The 18,551-nt window shown below is 45.4% G+C and overlaps 1 protein-coding gene across 4 annotated transcripts in view; it reads right to left on the reverse strand.

The window, feature by feature from the left end:
- PDZD2 (PDZ domain containing 2) overlaps positions 1 to 18,551 on the reverse strand; it is a 143,375-nt gene that overhangs the window by 60,403 nt on the left and 64,421 nt on the right. For all 4 annotated transcript variants that reach the window (XM_076361794.1, XM_076361793.1, XM_076361792.1 and 1 more), the window contains exon 2: positions 8,932 to 9,334. In XM_076361794.1, the coding sequence (XP_076217909.1) occupies positions 8,932 to 9,334 (403 nt within the window). The remainder of the gene's footprint in view (positions 1 to 8,931; positions 9,335 to 18,551) is intronic.

The following is an 18,551-nucleotide window of genomic DNA, read 5'->3' on the forward strand; positions in this document are numbered from 1 at the left end:
CCTTTGGACCAGATTTTTCCACTTGAAACTGATCAACTTCAAAGTGCCTAAGCTACAAATAATTAAAATGTTTTTAAAGACAGTATGAATATTCTGCTTGGATTAATCGCAAGCAAAAAAAATGGGTCATCTTATGTAACAGACCGCAAGTGAGAATAGAGAGTACAGCTGGCAGCTTCAAGTGGGTCCCCGCAGGCTGTCTTTCTCCACCGTGAAGCCATTGTACATCAGGCAGCCTCTGTTCAGAGCGAGCCTACATCTGGAATAAACTAGCGTGCTACAGATCAGAAAGGAAGCATGCTGCCAGCACGACGTGGGGAAGCTCGCCTTCTGCCTGCTCCAAGTGCATACCATCAAACGCTCGATTTCATAAGCACATCATTAATAAAACAAAAAGGAACATTTTTCCTCCAAGTGTTGAGGAAAATAAATAAATAAATAAATGACATTGGAGCCGTACTTCCTCCCTTTTCTTTCACCAGCTAATTGCACGGGAGTTTAAAGGGGTTTGACTAATTTTGACTGTGCCATGTTCAAGAAGCTGCAAATCTATACATACAAAGGAAAAATTGCTTTGAAATCCTGCATTAAAGAAAAGCTTGGCAGGAGCAAGGTGTAAACAAATGGAAAACAGGAACGCAGTAAGTAGTTAAAAAGCCAGACAGGAAAATGGAAAATGTAAAATAGTTGTCTACAAAAAAGCACTTTGTGTCACAGCAGCAACTCAGCCGAACCTGGTGTAAATATGTAACAATTTTTAAATAAAAACAGAGATAAGCCATGATGAGAATACCAATAACCACGCAAGGTCTGTATGCACACACTGACTGCCACGGGCCCTAACACAGCCCGTGGGATGTCTCCCTCCCTCCGCATTTCAACATGGATTTTTACTGTCTGTCTGCAGGAACCGTCTTCCACTTAACAAACTTCCCAGGTTTTCCCCGTAGGAGCAGCAGAAGCAAACAGCAAGCTCTTCATCACCGGCCACAAAGCTGCTTTGGAAATGTGACACTTAAGAGAAAGTTATAAGCTTCATGCATTTAAAAAAATGACTTCAATAGGCTTCATAGGAGCTGGCAGACAACATGCTGATCACACACAGCACAAAACCAGCACAAAATCTCCCAAACAGAAATGCACCACATTCAGACCAGCATATAAGCAATTGCCTTCAAGCAATGACCAGTGCAGCATCCTCCTCTATGGGGAGGGGGAGTATACTGGGATGGCCACACCAGCACACCGCTCCCCAGCATCCTTCACTGTCGTGGGATAAATTAGAAGCACTGCTCCCAGCTGCCTGCCCCACCTTGGGTCAAATCATGCCTCCTCCCACTGTCCCCATTCCCCAGCAGGCAGGTGGGAGAGACAGATCGGTAGCTGGGGAATTAACTTGCATGATCACATACCAGGTGAGTAGCTCAAACACGTCAATCTCAATATACAGTCAAAAGCCATCACTCTTCACATCACAGATAACTAGTGTGAATGACTCAGTACGAGAAAATCATGCCAAAATCTGTTTTTTGCAGATTATTAACAAAGCAATTATTTCATTAGTGGATAATGAGTACATTTTTCATCTGATCTTAACTAGATCAAATCTTATCTTTTAAGGCTGATATGACAGCAGGACTCCTGCTTTCATCTGCTACCTTGGGGTTTGTTTTCATTGTTGTACAAACAAGCTAAACAACTCCAAGACAAATCAAAAGCAGGGAGAAAAATATCTAAATTCCTTTATCAATAAATTATTCCAAGACAGAGGACCTTTGCCCATCCCTACTGCCTATAAAAGTTTCTTAGCACTGAGCCACTGAAGCCTTTGGCTTCTACCTCTAGATGATGCAAGCCATGCAGTGGGTGTCTCTTACACCAGTTGAAACAGGGGAAAAAAAACCAAAACCCAAGTAGCCCTTAGTATGCATTACCCAGTGTTGACCATGTGAACTTTCCATGTCCCCTAAATAAGTAGGAGCCAGCAGCATAGACACAACTGCGATTGCATTCAAGTGTCCACTGCTGATCTAACAAGTCCCCCTGTTTGGACAAACGGCCGCCAGACACTTGGCATCCTTTCACTGAAATGCGAGTACTTTCCCCATGGAAAGAGAAGCGTCCTATGGGATAAAGCCTGGGGAACAACCAAAAGCAAAAACATACTCTCCCCCAAACACAAACACATAGTTAAAATACACAAAACAGGCATCACAGCAGAGTGGATGAAAATTCTGCGACTTAAAGCAGACTGTCCCCCAGGGATCCATCTCCTGAGACAGACTGCTTGTTGACATCATTTCCTTGGCAAGGGCTTTAAACGTTTTATCAGCCATTGCAAGCACCTGAACTACATCATCACCCCTTACAAAAATCTGCTGGAGTCATTTGTCATCCTGAGCCATCACCATCTGGATTGCACCTCTCTGGGCTGCTCCCCTCTTGCCATCAACTGAAGCTTTATTGCAAGATCAGCCAAAGGATTTCTCAGCTATCCCTGACCCTGGGGGATTTTGGCCCAGCAATTGCCCCTGGGGAGCTCAGGCTTTTCAAGGTTACAAGGTATTTGCATTCCCTCAAGTATCTTGTCCAGTCTCATTCTCTTGCTGGGCTACTGGGAATGGTTGGTTGGTTAGTTTGGAGTTTCTCAGAAAACACTCTTGCTGCCTGCAGTAGATTAAAGCCCATCCTAGAGTAAGTTACCACGCTCCCGTGTCAGCTAAAGAGGGGTGTCCCATGGGGACTGGTATTATATCTGTCGGCATCTGGAATCCTTTGGGTTTGCTCAGTGGTCTCAGCACTCTGCCTCAAAAATTAAGTGTATGTAGCTTTATAACTGAAACATTACAGCACCTAAGCAAACAGCATACTCTATTTTTAGGCACGTCCACTTGGTTTCAAACATTCACACTTAATGATTAAAACATAAAATGGTGTGAACTTACATTTCAGCTAAAGCCAGTCCTTTGCATTCCAGTTGTGGGTCTGCTGTATCTTTAATACCATACATAAAATGAAAAAAACACTTTCTGCATAGGTGGGAAATGCTTTCATACTGGTGCTCTCACCTACAGTTCGTGATAGCTGAGCATGGCTGAGACCTCCTGTAACACAACCTCGCGCGTATCTGTGGTGCCTTTAGGGATAGCTGATTTCCGAGAGTGAGGACCCCATGTCGAGATGACACATTAAAACTAACTCATTACAACTCATCCATTACCAGACTATCTCTATGCCCAACCCTCCACCGCACCCTTGGAAAATTCAATCGAAACACAGAGTAAAAGGACAGATTGCTATTAAAAATTAAAATCTACAGCTACCACAGCTGTAGCTATTGCTTTTATCACAGCAAAGAAAGGCAAAACCTTGTCAGTTGAAAAAATTTGGCAGCGAGTGAAACTTAACCCCAGAAAGTTGTGACGATGGTTGTTTTATGGCAAGGTGGAACATAACTGGCAGCAAAAAAAATTAACTGTAATTTCACTACTAGTTACATCAAGGCACTTCCCAAAACCCCAAGCAAAAGCAAGGCCAAGTTTTGTCAGTGCTGTACAGCTACAATTAAAAGACAGCCCTTGTCCCTAAGAGAGTTTACAACCTAAAACAGGCTAGAGAGAGGGAAAACATGCTTATCACAGTGCACATTAAAACTTCAAGATAGTAGGATAGCCCCAGGATTCGTGTTAATGAAAGCTGGAAGCAAACACAACAGATAAAAAGATGTTAAGAACAGAAACAGATTCTGAGGAAGGCCTTTACATGACTAAAGGTGTCTACATTAAAAACTAAAAATAGAGCTATTTATGTCTAAAACGTGCATCATATATGAGTCCCATAAAAGCTGTGATGAAACAATAATTACTGCTTAGGTTGCCAAAAAAAGTTGATGTAAAGCAACTTAGCTTCAGTAGCTTCAGTGGAGCTGTGAGTATTTACCCTTGTAAGTACCTTGCTCACAGCAAGGTTTTCATTTTGGTATAGCAAGTGGATGCGAATTTTTTTTTATCCATCACGTTTAAAAAAATAGTAAAATGCTCAAAGCCAGTACATTATTTCAAGTCTCATGTTTCGATTCCTGTAACCTGCCATTAGCCTTCCTCTTCTGCTTGGCAAGATAAGGAACATTTTCCATTAACCAAAACGCAAGGTAAGGCTGGCATTTACCAATGCTAATTGGTAAATATTGCTATAGAAAGGTTGTCAGCCTTCCCTAACTACAAAGCAAAATGCAATTCAAACGCATTCAGCCCTTCCTGAGACAAACCATCTTAATAAGAAAGCAATACGGGCCTGGACAAAGAAGAGAGTGGCTGATAAAACAAGACCAAGCACGGTGCAGTTGCAGCGATACAAAAGCAAATGCCGGCTGGCAAAGGCACAACTGGTCTTTTACCTACACACACGTCCGTGTGCACCTGTGTACACACTCAGGAGTCTGGAGAAGGTTGTGGTCTACGTAAGCTGGGCTCAGGTGGCCCGTAAGGGAGCAAAGCTGGCTAGGCACGCTGCTCTGGCAGCTGCGACCCACTGCAGAGTAACTGGGGTTAACAACATGGAGCCAAGGTCTTGAAGCACTACTGTAACACAGACCTCTCCCAAAAACCTCTGTGAGGCAAGGCATTAATATCCCCTTGCCTTCCCCCCTCCCTTCTTTTAATAGATGGTACACTGACTTCAGAAAAACACTGGACACACCTTACAGGGCCACCAGACGCTGACTTGTTTCCATCCTGGAAAGGCATCCCACCACGGCCCCATGCCGCGGTGCTACCACCAGCCCGGGAGACCTGCTGCACACCCTGCGCTCCTTCCATGCCATGTATTTCTCCCAGAGGAGAAATGCCCAAATGCAGAGCCCCAGCCCCTCTCACTTGCCTCCCTTCACTATTAAAGCACTTTTACTCTGCCCAATCTCTTTTACACAGTTTCCACCGGTGACTGCTAAATTTGGATCTGGATTTCAATCCCTTACAATCCGGACGCTGATACAGAAGCAAGAGAACTCAAGGGGATTCTGGAGGTGTCTTCTTTTTGCTTTTAATGGTTGGTGTTTTAAGGACTTTTCAGAGCATCCTGCTGGGGCTGGAGGAAGCAAAGGTGACCGGTCTGCTCTGCTACACTTCATCTCCAGCCACGCTTCTTCTGGCTTCATCAATGAAAGCCTCTCATTGTGCCAGCCAGACCTGGATCAGTTCAAGTCCCCTTTGAAAACTACACTCCCACCCCTCACACTCGTAACCCTGGTCCTTGCAACCCTCACAGTCCTACTTCTGATCCCTGCCCATGCCAGCTGTACCTGCCCACCGCTGGGCACTCCTTAAGGGCTGAACAGCTAAAGGAGTGGTCCACAGCTCTTCCAAAAACACCACGATAGAGAAACTGAGAATAAAACCGGGAGGTTCTGTCCTACCGGTAAACACAGTGAAACCACAAAATTGGTATATTGTGAGGAAACCTCACTGTTCCCTTTTTTTTATCATTTTTCAGCTGACTCCAGCAGCCCCTCCCCATACTCCTCTTTCATCTGTGCCTTTATAATTACCAGCCTACAAAACTCCTCCCTGTCTCAGGCCGCTGAATAAAAGAAGTAAACTTTGATTTCTGTATTTAAGCTCCCCAATCTTCCCAGGATGTGACGGATCATTACTCCGGCTCAGAGATTGCCTGGTCTTAAATCACTGCCCACAACTCCCACTGCAGCCAGCCTGGGTCCTCTCCAAGGTCAGGTCTGGTTTCCAGACCTTCGAGATCTTCCTGCCAGGCAGATACAGCCTTGCTGCTTTGAATCCCCACATTTTAAAGGGCATTTAGGTTCATCCTAAAAATATTGCAGCATAACTTAACCACCTGTAAACATTAAATGCTGCCTGCTAATTGACAGGTGCAGTATTTACTGAGGGTTACATACCAGCATACAGCCTGGTAGATTTGTTTATACATAGTGATAGCAATGCCAAGTGCACAGGAGAGACAGACCAAGATCTGGGAGATGAAAGCAAACCTGAAGAAGGGGACTGACACATGCACACAAACCAGTAACACAGGAATCTCCTGGCAGGTTCACTTCACAAACAGTATGTGTCTCGCCTCTCATTTCACGACTCAGCATTGCTGTTATTAGCAGCATGCAGCGAGAAAACAGGAGAACAACCCCACGCTCATGGGAGAGGAGGTACCCTGAAAGCAAATGACGCCAAAGACACATAGATGCCTCAAAAGCACTCCCAGAACAACATCCCCAAGGCATCGGCTGTGAGCTGGCTGCTGAGTTCAATACAGCAGTGGCTGAAGACATGCAGATTCGACCCAACCTCTTCTCCCCTGTTTTCGTTACCAGATTCGACCCAACCTCTTCTCCCCTGTTTTCGCTACGATGACTTCAAACTAACTTTCTGTAGGGAGAAAAAGAGATGTTCCTGGACTCCATAATCCAATTTCAGTAATTCTCCAATCTGCGTCCTGTGGGCAGGGGAGGGGGAAGGAGTGGTGGGGAGGACCCGGGCGGTGGGGAAGGACCAGCGAGGTCCTCCCACAGCCGCACCGGTCACCAAGCGGCTTCTTGAAGCCTTTCCTGCCACCCACAGCCAACCTCCAGCCCGCAGGCTGGCTCTTGTCCTCTCGAAGCAAATATAGTGCTCCCCAAAGGCACAGGGCTGACAGCCCTGGATATTCCATTAGTCAACGCGTGGAGGAGAAGGCGAGCACAGGGTGGGCAGCAGGGATGGAGCTGCTTTGCCCACGGGGAGGGTGCCCTGCCAATGCACCCTGTCCCCGCTCAAGAGGAAATAACTCATCCTGCGGCTACGAGAGGTTGGGCTTGCGCTTTGGAGCCTGGAAAGAGGCTGCAACTTCTGACACGACGTCCTGGATGCCATTTTCAAAAGGCTCCTGACACAACTGGATCACACATGCCTGAGTGACAGGCCACACTTCGAAAACGGAGCTGGAAGTGATATCTGAGGCTCCCAAGTATCTTTATTCCTTGCCTTTATGTATTTATTTATTTAAACAGGACTCAAATAATTTTGAAAATTTTATTCACTGTTACTATTCAATACTTACTAAGAAACTGAATTAAGCCATTCATTAATCTGACAGCAGCTACCCCATGGATGCTAAAGTGATGGGCTTCTATAAGGCCCCCTCATCTTTAAAAAGCAAAGGATGAGCAAGGCATGCTATTCAGGCTCCAGCTATTCACATTTCTCCTCATTCAGATGTCAGGAAAATGTAATTAATACTGACACATACAGAGGTCATATCTCTAAGCAAAATATTAAGGGGAGGGGGAAATTAAAAGAAAGAGAAAGAGAAGCAATTTTACTAAACGACTGTGCCTCCCAACAGGCTCCATGACAGATACACCACAACTGAACAGATTATAGCTCTTAAATTTCCAGTGACTCAACTACGCTTTTACATTTTACAAAGCCACCTTATATGTGTTTTGCATTAAAAATGTATTTATTGCTTACATTGATACATACATGTTCTGAATTTAACAATTTACTTCTCAACCAAAATAACTCAAAACATCAAGGTAACACTAGCATAAGATGGCTCTGGAACAAGAGTTTCTTTTTATATATATATGTTGGGGGGGGGGTTTAGGGGGTTTTTTTTTTGGCTTTCCATTTCCTCAAAACAAACTCTGATCATCTTCATTTATAACATGTGTTTAATTAGACATCTTCAGAACAGATTCAAGAAGTTTTTATATGAAACAGGGCTTTCAAAAGACTGAAGGATTTATTTATTCATTTTTAAACTTTTAATGTTTTCTTTCAGAAAGACTGAAATTATGAGGCTTGCAAGAACAGCACACAAACATCCTCCCCTTCCAGTTGCACCATGAAATCCAACATGTCTCACTGATGGGAAGAGCAGGTTTTCTCAATTACAATTCTTTAACACAAGCATTTTTAAAAATTGGTTTTAGCCCCTCCAAAGTACTTTAAGTTAAATTAGTTTAAGTTCACAACCACCATCACCACCACCCTGCAGTAGTATTGGGGAGCACTAATTCAGAGGATACGTTTAAACCCATGCTTTTCTCAACAGAATTTAGCGATGAGATGTCCACTCATACTGCTCTGTTACCAGCTTTGAAGTCTTAAAACCAAAACCAGCTGCTGCAGCAAGCCCCAAGCCCAACAAAGCGGCGTTCATCTGTTTATACGATCAGTGTCTCTGGAAAGATTGGCAGACAGCTCTTCTGGTGATAGATGCATACTGAAACCTGATCAAGGCTCGGGTTATTTTTCTCCATCCAGCAACGCTGCAATTCTAGCCAGGCAACAAACCCCAAGATCTCCATTAGGATTAAGAGAGAAGCAATGAAAGCCCCAATCCCACTGTCGTTCCAAACATTAACAAATCGTCCACCTCATCAACTCGGAGCAAAATTCACAATAACTTCCATGTGGTCCCCAAACACTGGCCAAACAAGTTTCGTAACACAAATAAATGCACCGTGGTCTGGTGCATCAAAAAGGGAAGCTTCAATTCCAATGTTAACATGAGCTTTAAGGTGCCATCAAGCTCAGACAGAGCTAAACATGAAGCCCCAAAGGACAAAACGACCAACTTCCACTGACACCTCCTGCCTCAGTTTCGTAAAGTCATCAGTTGCCTCAACAAAAGAAATCCTGAGGCCAACCCTGACAGATCAGAGATACAAGGACCTTCCCCTCCATCACAGATGGAGCATGACAGAGGTTTCTCACAATTATTATTTAACTCTCTAATCCTCCTGCCCCCCTGTTTTGGACCCCAACCCACAGCTCGGTGCCCCAACAGCTTGGGTTGTCACCCAAAGGCTCAGCCTGAGGACAGAGCACTGAAACCAGGGAAACCACCTGAGAAATTCCCTTAATTTGCTTGCACACCTGCTGCTTCCTTCTGTAGAAAAACCCAATGCAAACGTACCTGGGCAGACTGGTCACCAATGTCTGGCACGCCACCATCTGAGAGCCGGCACCGGTACTGTCCCCCGATGCCCCGAAACTGCTCTTCCCCATTGCTTTCTGCTTCGGAGGTCTCCGGCTGAGCAACCTCCACCTCCATTGGGGTACAGTGCCCGTTCCCGTGTTCTGAGCCCAGCTTTTCTTTGCCATCCTTGCTGCCCGGTGTTCTGGTGATGACCCCAAACTTTCTGGTCCTTTTCCCATTTTGAGCAGCTCTGTCACTGGGTTCGGGGCTGGGCTTGGCTTTGGGGTCGCAGCTGTTGCTGTTGTTGCCGTTGGAGGGAGGAAGAGGGGCCTTGCGCTTGATACGGCGCAACATGATCAGGTAGACGAAGCCGCCATTCCAGCACTGCTCGGCCAGGTAACTGCAAGGGAAGGGATGCGCAGGGATTACCGACTGCTCGCTCCACGGCGCCCGCATCTCACCCCAGCACCCCACCACGCTGCGCCCCGTGGTGTTCATGTCAGGCAGCTGATTACCTGGTGTGTGGATATGTTAGGACACCTCGTGGCATCAGCAAATGCTCTCTTCCTTCAGTATTAGAGGGAAATAATACCAGGAATAATAACAGCCCTACCAGCCATCCAGGCTGATCCCACCGCAGCGTAATACAACAACTGGTAAATGCCACCAAACAGGTTCCCACCACCCTGACCTCTGGACCCACAGCACAGCAACATGGAAAGGTGGAGCAAGCAAAGCAAAGCAGAGACTGTTTCCAGTGGGGCATTAAAATAAATAAATAATTTTAAAAAAAAATTAAAAATCAGGCAGGCTTCATTTGTGCAGCAGCCCATAGAGCATTTGCATCTGAAATGAGCCTCGTTAGTGAAACTAATCTTCTGCTTCGGCATATGTACATGCTTTGAAGGCCCAAGGGAAAAAAAAATCAGCCACGGGGGTAAGCAGGCATAGCGCCAATGGCCTCTGTACAGCAAAGTGTGGCACTATAAGGCATTTCGGCTCCCGTAATGGGACATGGAAATAAGGTGGGTTTCCTTTACAGCAAGCGTATTCCAGTCAAAGCAAGAGCCAAGTCATCTCAGCTGTGCAAGAAGCAGCCACCAAGTTCTTGTACCAGAGCAAAGCATCGCCTCCCCTCCCAAAGTCTCTGGACATGCCTTGAAGGAACTGACATTTCTGCTTCAAGCAAATACTCAGTGTCCTTACAGAAACTGCACCCGTTGATGCAAAAGGGGAATCTAACTTCATGCCTCTTTTGGGAAAGGATACACCTCAACCCAAATTCTTAAAATATTTGGGTTCTGAGCCAAGGGTGTAACCAACTGAGAGTACAAACAAGCTGGAATTTGTACTTAGCAGGTTTGTATGTGCCCTTTCACACTAATTTAGGCCCCCAAAATATATTGCCTTTCTCACTAGTAAAAGCGGCAAGAATTTCCCAGAGCATCAAATAAGCCTCTGCTGCAGCTGCAATGAACTATTGACTAATACAAAGCAGTTGGTGAACCTACAGCTATCAGAGGAGATGAGAAACTAGGTGTGGAGTTGAACCATAGAAGATCCTAAGAGAAAATAACACAGCACTTGTGGTTGAGAGAGGAGGAGCGACTCAAGAGTCTTCCCCCCTTTTTTTCCCCTCCCTGGTGCTTGTAGGCTAATTTTCCCCTTCCCTTTCTTAAAAGTTGTTTGGCCTTAAATAATACAACCCTTCAAAGTTATTCCTGTACAGAGGTGACTTAATGGCAAAACAGGAAAAGCAGCTATGATAAGCCCTGAAGCAAACTTCTGTACAGAGGAGTGAGGAAAGCACTCTCAGTTACTCCAAGTAATCTGGACCAGCCTGTGCAGTGGCTGGAAATAACACCATGGATGCGCGTTTCTGTCCAGGGATGTGAGCTGGTAGTTTCAGTCCACCTCTTCCCAAAGCTTAGATGTCCCCCCTAGACAATGTTGGCATTCAAATCACTTATATTTAATTAGGAAGACTGATGCCCAAAGGAACATGGTAACTACATAACCTTAAAAGCAGCCCTGGAGCAACAGAGGGGAAGGACAACTATGTTGGCTGTGCCAAATTTCCCATTGAATATAAACTGGACTCCAATTCCCTGGACAGTCCACTCAGCAGTTTTCACCAAGCAAGTCTTTCTTTTTCCTTTAAAAAAAAAAAAAAAAAAATTAAGAATATTTAAATAAAGCCCTAAAAGCATCTTTTCCAAAACGGCTGAAAGCAGACAGCCAACGAGCCCCACTGGCTGGAAAGTCTCTGCAGCCAAGGTCAGACGTCTGGGTGGCCATGAGGTGACACTTGGCTCAGGGCTGGCAGGACCTGAAGCGTTAGCCTAAAAAAAATTCCAGAACTAAGATGGAAGTATTTTTGATTATCAAGTTAAAAGAAAAATTCTTTTAATCAACAGAAAAGGGGCAGTTTTGTTCCAGAAACAATATGGGCTGCCTGTTTTTCACATTTATCTTTCAACTCAAATTTCAAGGCAGCCAGTAAAGTTGATTAAAATTCATGACTTTTGCTTGCAGCAATACCACTGCACTCTGATCCATCATACATAAGCCTGATAGTATTGCTTCTCCTGGCACATGGAAACAGAAAAGCAGCTCCTCTTCCCATAGTCCTGTGGCGTACATGGGTGCTGCCCACTCTGTTTTTACGCAGAGTCAGTTCTGCCTGACTTGTTTTTGTGCAGGTGCACGTATGTGTGCTTTTTTTTAAAACACCAATCCCAATCTCTGAACTAATCACTGATGTATTTTTGAGTGCCAGTAACCAAGTGCATGCATTAATCAACTACTTGATTTAGGAACTAAGGGGAATGAGAGGGAACTTAGCATATGTCCAAATACAGTAATTTTATAGAAGCAAAAATAATTTACTATTTCACCTCCACTTGTAGCACATTTATTCTGTTCATAAAGTGTAAAGCTCTGAACAGGGAAGAAAGAAGGGTGGGTTTTTTTTCTATCCACCGTCCACAGACAACCATCCCTACAATCTGGAGCAGGGTTACAGCGAGTGGTAATAGATGCAGCTGCAATGAAGTCAGCAGAGCTGCGCTGATTTGCTCCATATGTTGAGATGGCCTGCATGTTCCAGGCGTGCAGCCTGTACTAACTCATGGGTTTATGTCTTCTTGAATACTTCTTGGCAGTTCAAAGCACACAATACGTTTCCATGAAAAAAAAAGAAATGTCTTCTCTGGGTCAGTAAGCAATTACCTTTGCATGGCAGCAAGTGATCGCATGCACCTGATGATGTCAGGTATTTCTGGACAGGGTAAATCCAGCTGGTACCAGTGATGCACCTAAATGGCATCATTATCTCACAGTTTGTTTCGAACCAAAGACCAGGCATCCTGTGCTGGAAAACCAGCAGTGGTATAACACCAAACTCATACGTCAAGATAGGAAACTAATATACCAAGAACATGCGGTTATTTGCTGTATTGCCCTCCCAAGACAGGGCTGTTAACCAAGGAGCCTGAGCCACCTTTAAGTTCTGCTAAGTACATGCTGCCTACTTAGCTGGCCTCCTTTTCCTTTGCCATTTCTTCCCCTGTTTAACTAAGAAGCCAAAAAAAACCCACCGAAGCACAGCAAGCTCTCAACACTGGACAAAAGACAGGAAAGGTTGTATTAAATGAGTGAGAATCTTCAGATTTTTAATTATTTTCTATCAATCCAGGAGCATCCCATGCCAGAAAGGAATAACGGGGTGGATTCTATAAAATGTAATTATACAGCCTCTAGACTGCAGAAAACTGCAAGAGCTAGACAGGACCCAAAATCCCACTTCTCAGGGGGTTTAATGTGCGCAATGCAGACATGCCTTTTTTTAGATTTGGTCCCTGTAGAATACTCACAGAGATTTTAGCAATCAGTACACCAACCGTTTCTCAGGCAGGACAGGATCAGAGCTGACGAGCGTACGCAGCTCTTGGCACAGATGTGGGGAATCAGCTGCAACCTCCAAGTTGTCGCTTAGTTTGAACACGGTCTTCAGCTTGGATGGAGAAGGTGCAGGGAGCAAAAATATTCCTAATGCAGCTTTGATTGATCCAAATTTATTGAAAACTGAGAGTCTAAAACTTCCTATTCCCTGTTTTGGTTGGCAGGGGATGGAATAGGATTTCGTGAAAGCCCTGGATCTCATACACCAGCTAAGAAACCCTGGGCAGCTACTCCTAGTGGCACCAAATGACGACAACGTAACAAATTATTGCTGATTTTAAGAATGCAAGAGATTTTACCAGCTGATCATACATCTATTAATATTAAGCCCCCTTTAAGTACTGATAGGCTGCAATAAGGTCTCCCCAAAGCCTTCTCTTCTCCTCTCTTCTCCTCTCTTTTCTCTGAACAACCCCAACTCTCTCAGCCTTTCTTCATAGGAGAGGTGTTCCATTCCCCTGATCATTTTCATGGCCCTCCTCTGGACCCACTCCAACAGGTCTGTGTCTTTCTTATGCTGAGGGCTCCAGAGCTGGATACGGTACTCCAGGTGGGGTCTCACCATAAAAAAGATGGCGGCAAACTTTTTAGCAGGGCCTGTTGCAACACGACAAGGGGGAATGGCTTTAAACTAAAGGGGGGTAGATTTAGACTAGATATAAGGAAGAAATTTTTTATGCTGAGGGTGGTGAGACACTGGCACAGGTTGCCCAGAGAGGTGGTGGATGCCCCATCCCTGGAAACATTCCAGGTCAGGTTGGACGGGGCTCTGAGCAACCTGATCTAGTTGAAGATGTCGCTGCCCATGGCATGGGCGTTGGACTAGATGACCTTTCGAGGTCCCTTCCAACCCAAACTATTCTATGATTCTATGAACATTAGTTACCAAACCAAAACATTTTACCAGCAAAACACCCATCCACACCTCCTATATTTGCCAGTCTTTGCAAGGTGATGTCAAGTCCCCTCAGCACAGCTGGGAGTCCCCTCAGACGCTGCAGCATCATCTCCCCACGCAGGGTCTAAAACATCACTGAAACATTGGCTTGAAAACATTTCCCACCGGCGTGCTCAGAAGGAAGGACCACCCGGCTGCTCCTGCTGCTTTGATCTCACCCTGGCACCAGCTCTGGTAAAACCCCAGCCCATATAGAACACCACCCTTAAGCAGTGGGGCAGACTTGTTCTCCTCTGTAGGAGAGAAACCATGAAAATGTTAATAATCCTAAAAAACAGGGGAAAATTATTTTACACTTGAAACAGTGCCAGAAAGTTAGCTCTTGCAAAGCTCAACCACAGGTTGGAAAATGCAACTGGTGGCTGATATCAGGGAGCATTTAATATTCTTTTTGTATCAAAGCTATGAAGAGACGAACACGTCCACTCTTTCAGAGACTATTTTGAGTTACGCAGCCAAGTCCCATTTCTCCCCTACACAGCTGAACTGATTGCTGTGATCATAAAAACTGATAAACTCACTGAGTTTATTCCAAGTTCCTTGGCACACGTGTGAAGTGTCAGACTTGGAAACTGTGTCTTAGAGTAAGTTAGTAATTTTTTCATTTATATATATATATGTGTGTGTATGTATAAATATAAAGGTTTACAGACTTGACAAGAGCATGCTGTGACAAGCTCTCTATCACATCCCATCTCACTTGAACAAATACAGACAGCCGCACTGAGCTGCAGAAAAACCAAAGCAAACCCAGCAGCCATAAGAAAGCATCTGGATCCACTTTAGGATCAGAAATATTGAAGAAGTATGTTTATTTTACACTAATAATACTATTTAGCATTTCTCCAGAACCTTTCATCCTGATAGATCAGAAAGTGCTTTGGAAATGATACACACAGAGCATCACTGACATCCCGGTCCATCGTGCAGCTCACCAGGGCACGGAGAAGAAACCTCAGCCAAGACAACCGCTTTCAGAGCCCCTGCCTAGGCCCCCTGGGACCTGTAATGTCCTTAGCAGCACAGACAGACCACTAATTTTTATGGTCTTCTCTGAAAGACTCTGGCATGGTAAACCGTCTTGAAACTCAATCTTCTTTAGGCTGGAAAGATGAAGGGCAGTGCGGATTCTCACAGAACTGAAACCTCCAGCCCCAAGGGGGATTTAAAAGCTAAAATTAACAAACCATCTCTCCATGACATCGGTAAATGAGCTAACTTGCTTTTCAGGTAAGGCAGGGCAAATTAATGACGAACAGATAGTGACTGATAGAAGGGCACATGGCTTCTTCATGAAACCCTCACCTCGCTGCCCTCACCGTGTGATAACACCCAGCCCACTGAGGACAGATTTTGGCAAGCGCCAAGGGGTACTTTTCACAGATTGCTGTGTCTTCAGGCAGGATTCAAGTCTGCACTAACACATGCAGTCAAAGGAAAACACCGAGCTACAAAGTCTCGGGCAAACCTTGCTGCAGCCGAGCTTGCAAGAGGTTTCACCTCCTCAGGGCTGCAGGGACACCCCATGGCCAGCCCTCTCTTCCACCTCCCCAGAGCACTAAGCTCTCCAACCACAATTTATCTCAGCAGAAAGCAATGGCGTTGGTAAACCCGGCTGCTACTTCAACATACTCTTCCGGGCACAGAGCTACAGCACATCAGGAATGAGCTCAATCCAGCATCTCGTCACCAACAAGCCCTTGCCTGCCCCAGGTTCTGTGGGTGATGGCACACTCAAGGGACACAATGTTCTCTGCCCGCCTTAATAAACGGGGAAAGGCAGAAAGGGCAAAGTCAGTCATGGAGCTGAGAGACTAATAACACCCAGGGAGTGCATTCAAATGGCCTGGGATATGCAACAGGACTCCCATCTCCCTTTTGAGGACGAGCAAACCTTAGCCCTCGGCTTGTGGCCAAGGTTAAGCAGCACATCCCCAAGTCTCGCATAGGCTGTGGCTCTGTACGCCATACCGGGTTTTTCTCAGGATAGCCAAAGTGGTGGCTTTCTGGAGAACAAAACTCTGAATTCAGCTTTTTTGTCTACAGCATATTTTTCACTATTAAATTTATAGCAAGGAATGCAACTAGACCTACTGAAGTCTTGAAGGAAAAATGAATTTGGAAGTTAAATTTCAAGGTATATTTCTGTGGCCTTTTATAAGCCAGTACAAGCATGTTTAGTGCTGATTAGACCCAATCCTCCGCTGGATTAAAACTGCCTGTAGCTTTGAGCATCACACTGTTCATGCTCACTGCAGCAATGCTCAAGCTGCTTGCAGGCTGGCCGCTGTCAGTCTGCACAACACAACACCACACAAACATCTCGGAGAAGCAACGGTAGCAGCAAACAGATGGGGCAAGGTCTGATCTTCACTGCTCATCAGAGAAACCAAACCACCAGGAATTTAAGACCAACAGGAACAAATGCTCCAGCGCTGAAGTCTGCAAGAGACCCTGGGCAAACACACCTCTTGCAAGGCTGGCAGGAGGCCCCAGGCAAGACTGCTTTGCCCATCATGAAATCCTGAACTCTCAGGAAAGATGAAAAGGGAGCGGAGGGAGGATTGCTGCTGTGTTTTCATGGACTCACTGCCTGCTTGTGGCTTTTGCTGGAAGATGAGATTCTGCTCAGCCTTGTGACACAGGACCATGACTCAAAGCCTGGTGAGACACCTCACTCTACCTGCTATCGATGCAATGATGTGGCTTTGAATTTGGGAGAACTGAATTCCTTTTCCCTTGCTGTGCTACAGATCCCTCATAGCACCCCAGGCAAGTCTTTCCACGAAAAAAACAGGGCCAACAACATGTCTTATCCCACAGAACTGCTGCAAGGTCTAAGGTGGTGAAGCCATCGGCTTTAAGTATTACAGTTTCACAAACACCTTAAATCTCAGATCAGGCAATACCAAACAACACCACAGCTTTCCTCCCACCCTGTATCCTGTTTGGGTGCTGGCACAGTCATTTGGGCAACAGTACAAACGAACCCAATGAAGGAACTGATCCAGCTTTAAATTAACCCAGCCAAAAGCAAACATTCAAAAACTCAGACCTCAAGATGGGGAGTTTAAACCCAACCCAGCGCTCTGGTCTGGTCACAGCAGCGCAGAGGCAGGGACAGGAGAAGAAGAGGCTTGTGGTGGCAGGGGACCATGCTTCCAATCCCACCGGCAGCCCCCACCTACGTACAGCTGAGAGACGCGTGCAGCCACAGCCGGAGGGAAGGGAGTTGCACATATGGTGCAGACAAAAGTACTGGCTGGCTTCAGCTGAATGGCATTCATACCTCCAGTTTCTAAAATTGAAAGGATAGGCATCCTTGCCGCAGACAACAAAACCCAGCTGAATTGCATCCCCATCATAGGTGTGGAAAGAAGACAGGCTAGATCATTGCCATCATGCTGGCACAGCGCAAAAACACATTTCTGCCCTGCCCATTGTAGAGACACCTCAGAAGCATGTCCAGGGCTTTGGGAGAGTGACAAGCAGAGCAGGTACCTCCAAAACACCCAGCAAATGGATGAAGGATGTGAACAGCCACACTGAGCCTCTTCCCCTCCCAGAACAAACATCTGAAGAGGACGACTTGAGGAGCTGCACAGCTTCTCCACACCTAGGGAAGCCCCTGAGCTCTGACAGACATCCTCAACCTAACAGATTATGTAACTGCAGTCATCTGCCCCAGGGACAACATAAATTCCTTCAGGATTTGCTGATTTATTGGCTGTGCTAGCAGAACAGAGGAGTGACATTGCATTTAGACTGCAGAGATTTTGGACTCGAGCTTTACAAAGGACCTGATCTTACTAAACATGCAACTCCCACAACTGCATCTAAAACTCCCGAGAGACAGACGTATGTGGTGCTTTTTGGGTTTGGGTCCTAGAGACAGACTAATGGGTATTAAGGAGACAAATTCTGTTTGTTCCTTGGCTAGTGGCAGAGCGTACAAACAGAAGTGGTCTAACCCAGACAAATCATTGTGGAACCGAATGCTCCAATTTGTTAATTGATATCTCTGCTGCAAACAGACATTTAGCTGGATACATGGCCTTGCTCACAAATATCATTTCCAGTTACGAGAAAATGAAGCAATTTAAAATTACTAGTTATCAGTTTAAAAATGATAAATACTAGCTTTCTACCTTTGCTGCAATAGGCCAAAATGACATCAAGTTACAACTAAGCATTAGCACCTGCAATTACTCCTTGATCCATGCTGTGTTACTGCTGTTCACATGCACTCTCCTGCCACAATGATTTCCTGCCCTTCTGAAGACACTCACGCTCTTAAAGCTCCAGGCGATACAAGTACAAGCTTTTTTGGTGTCCTGTGCAATTGCTCTTCATTCCCAACTGCTCTCCACGCAATTGGTCTCTTCTTGAAGACTTGGAAAGAGGTTGAGTTTTACACCTCCTCTACGCTTTTCCCAAAGAAGGTGTCAACTCATCTTCCTCTTGGAACCCAGAGGTGGACGTGCCCTCCCCTGGAGGACAGGGCAAGGCCAGACACAGTCGGTTGCTTCATGCCCCTTGGTAATGCAGCTGCAACACAAGGGTGAATGAGTGCAGTCATCCCCCTAAATCCACAACCATATCCAAACACCAGCACTGTCAATGATGGAGAAACTTTCCCCTTACTCCATTTTTACCAAATATATTTTCCAAAATATCTTGATTTGGGTTCGCCTGC

The sequence above is a fragment of the Aptenodytes patagonicus genome, chromosome Z (genome assembly GCF_965638725.1).
Source record: "Aptenodytes patagonicus chromosome Z, bAptPat1.pri.cur, whole genome shotgun sequence".
Lineage (NCBI taxonomy): Eukaryota > Metazoa > Chordata > Aves > Sphenisciformes > Spheniscidae > Aptenodytes > Aptenodytes patagonicus.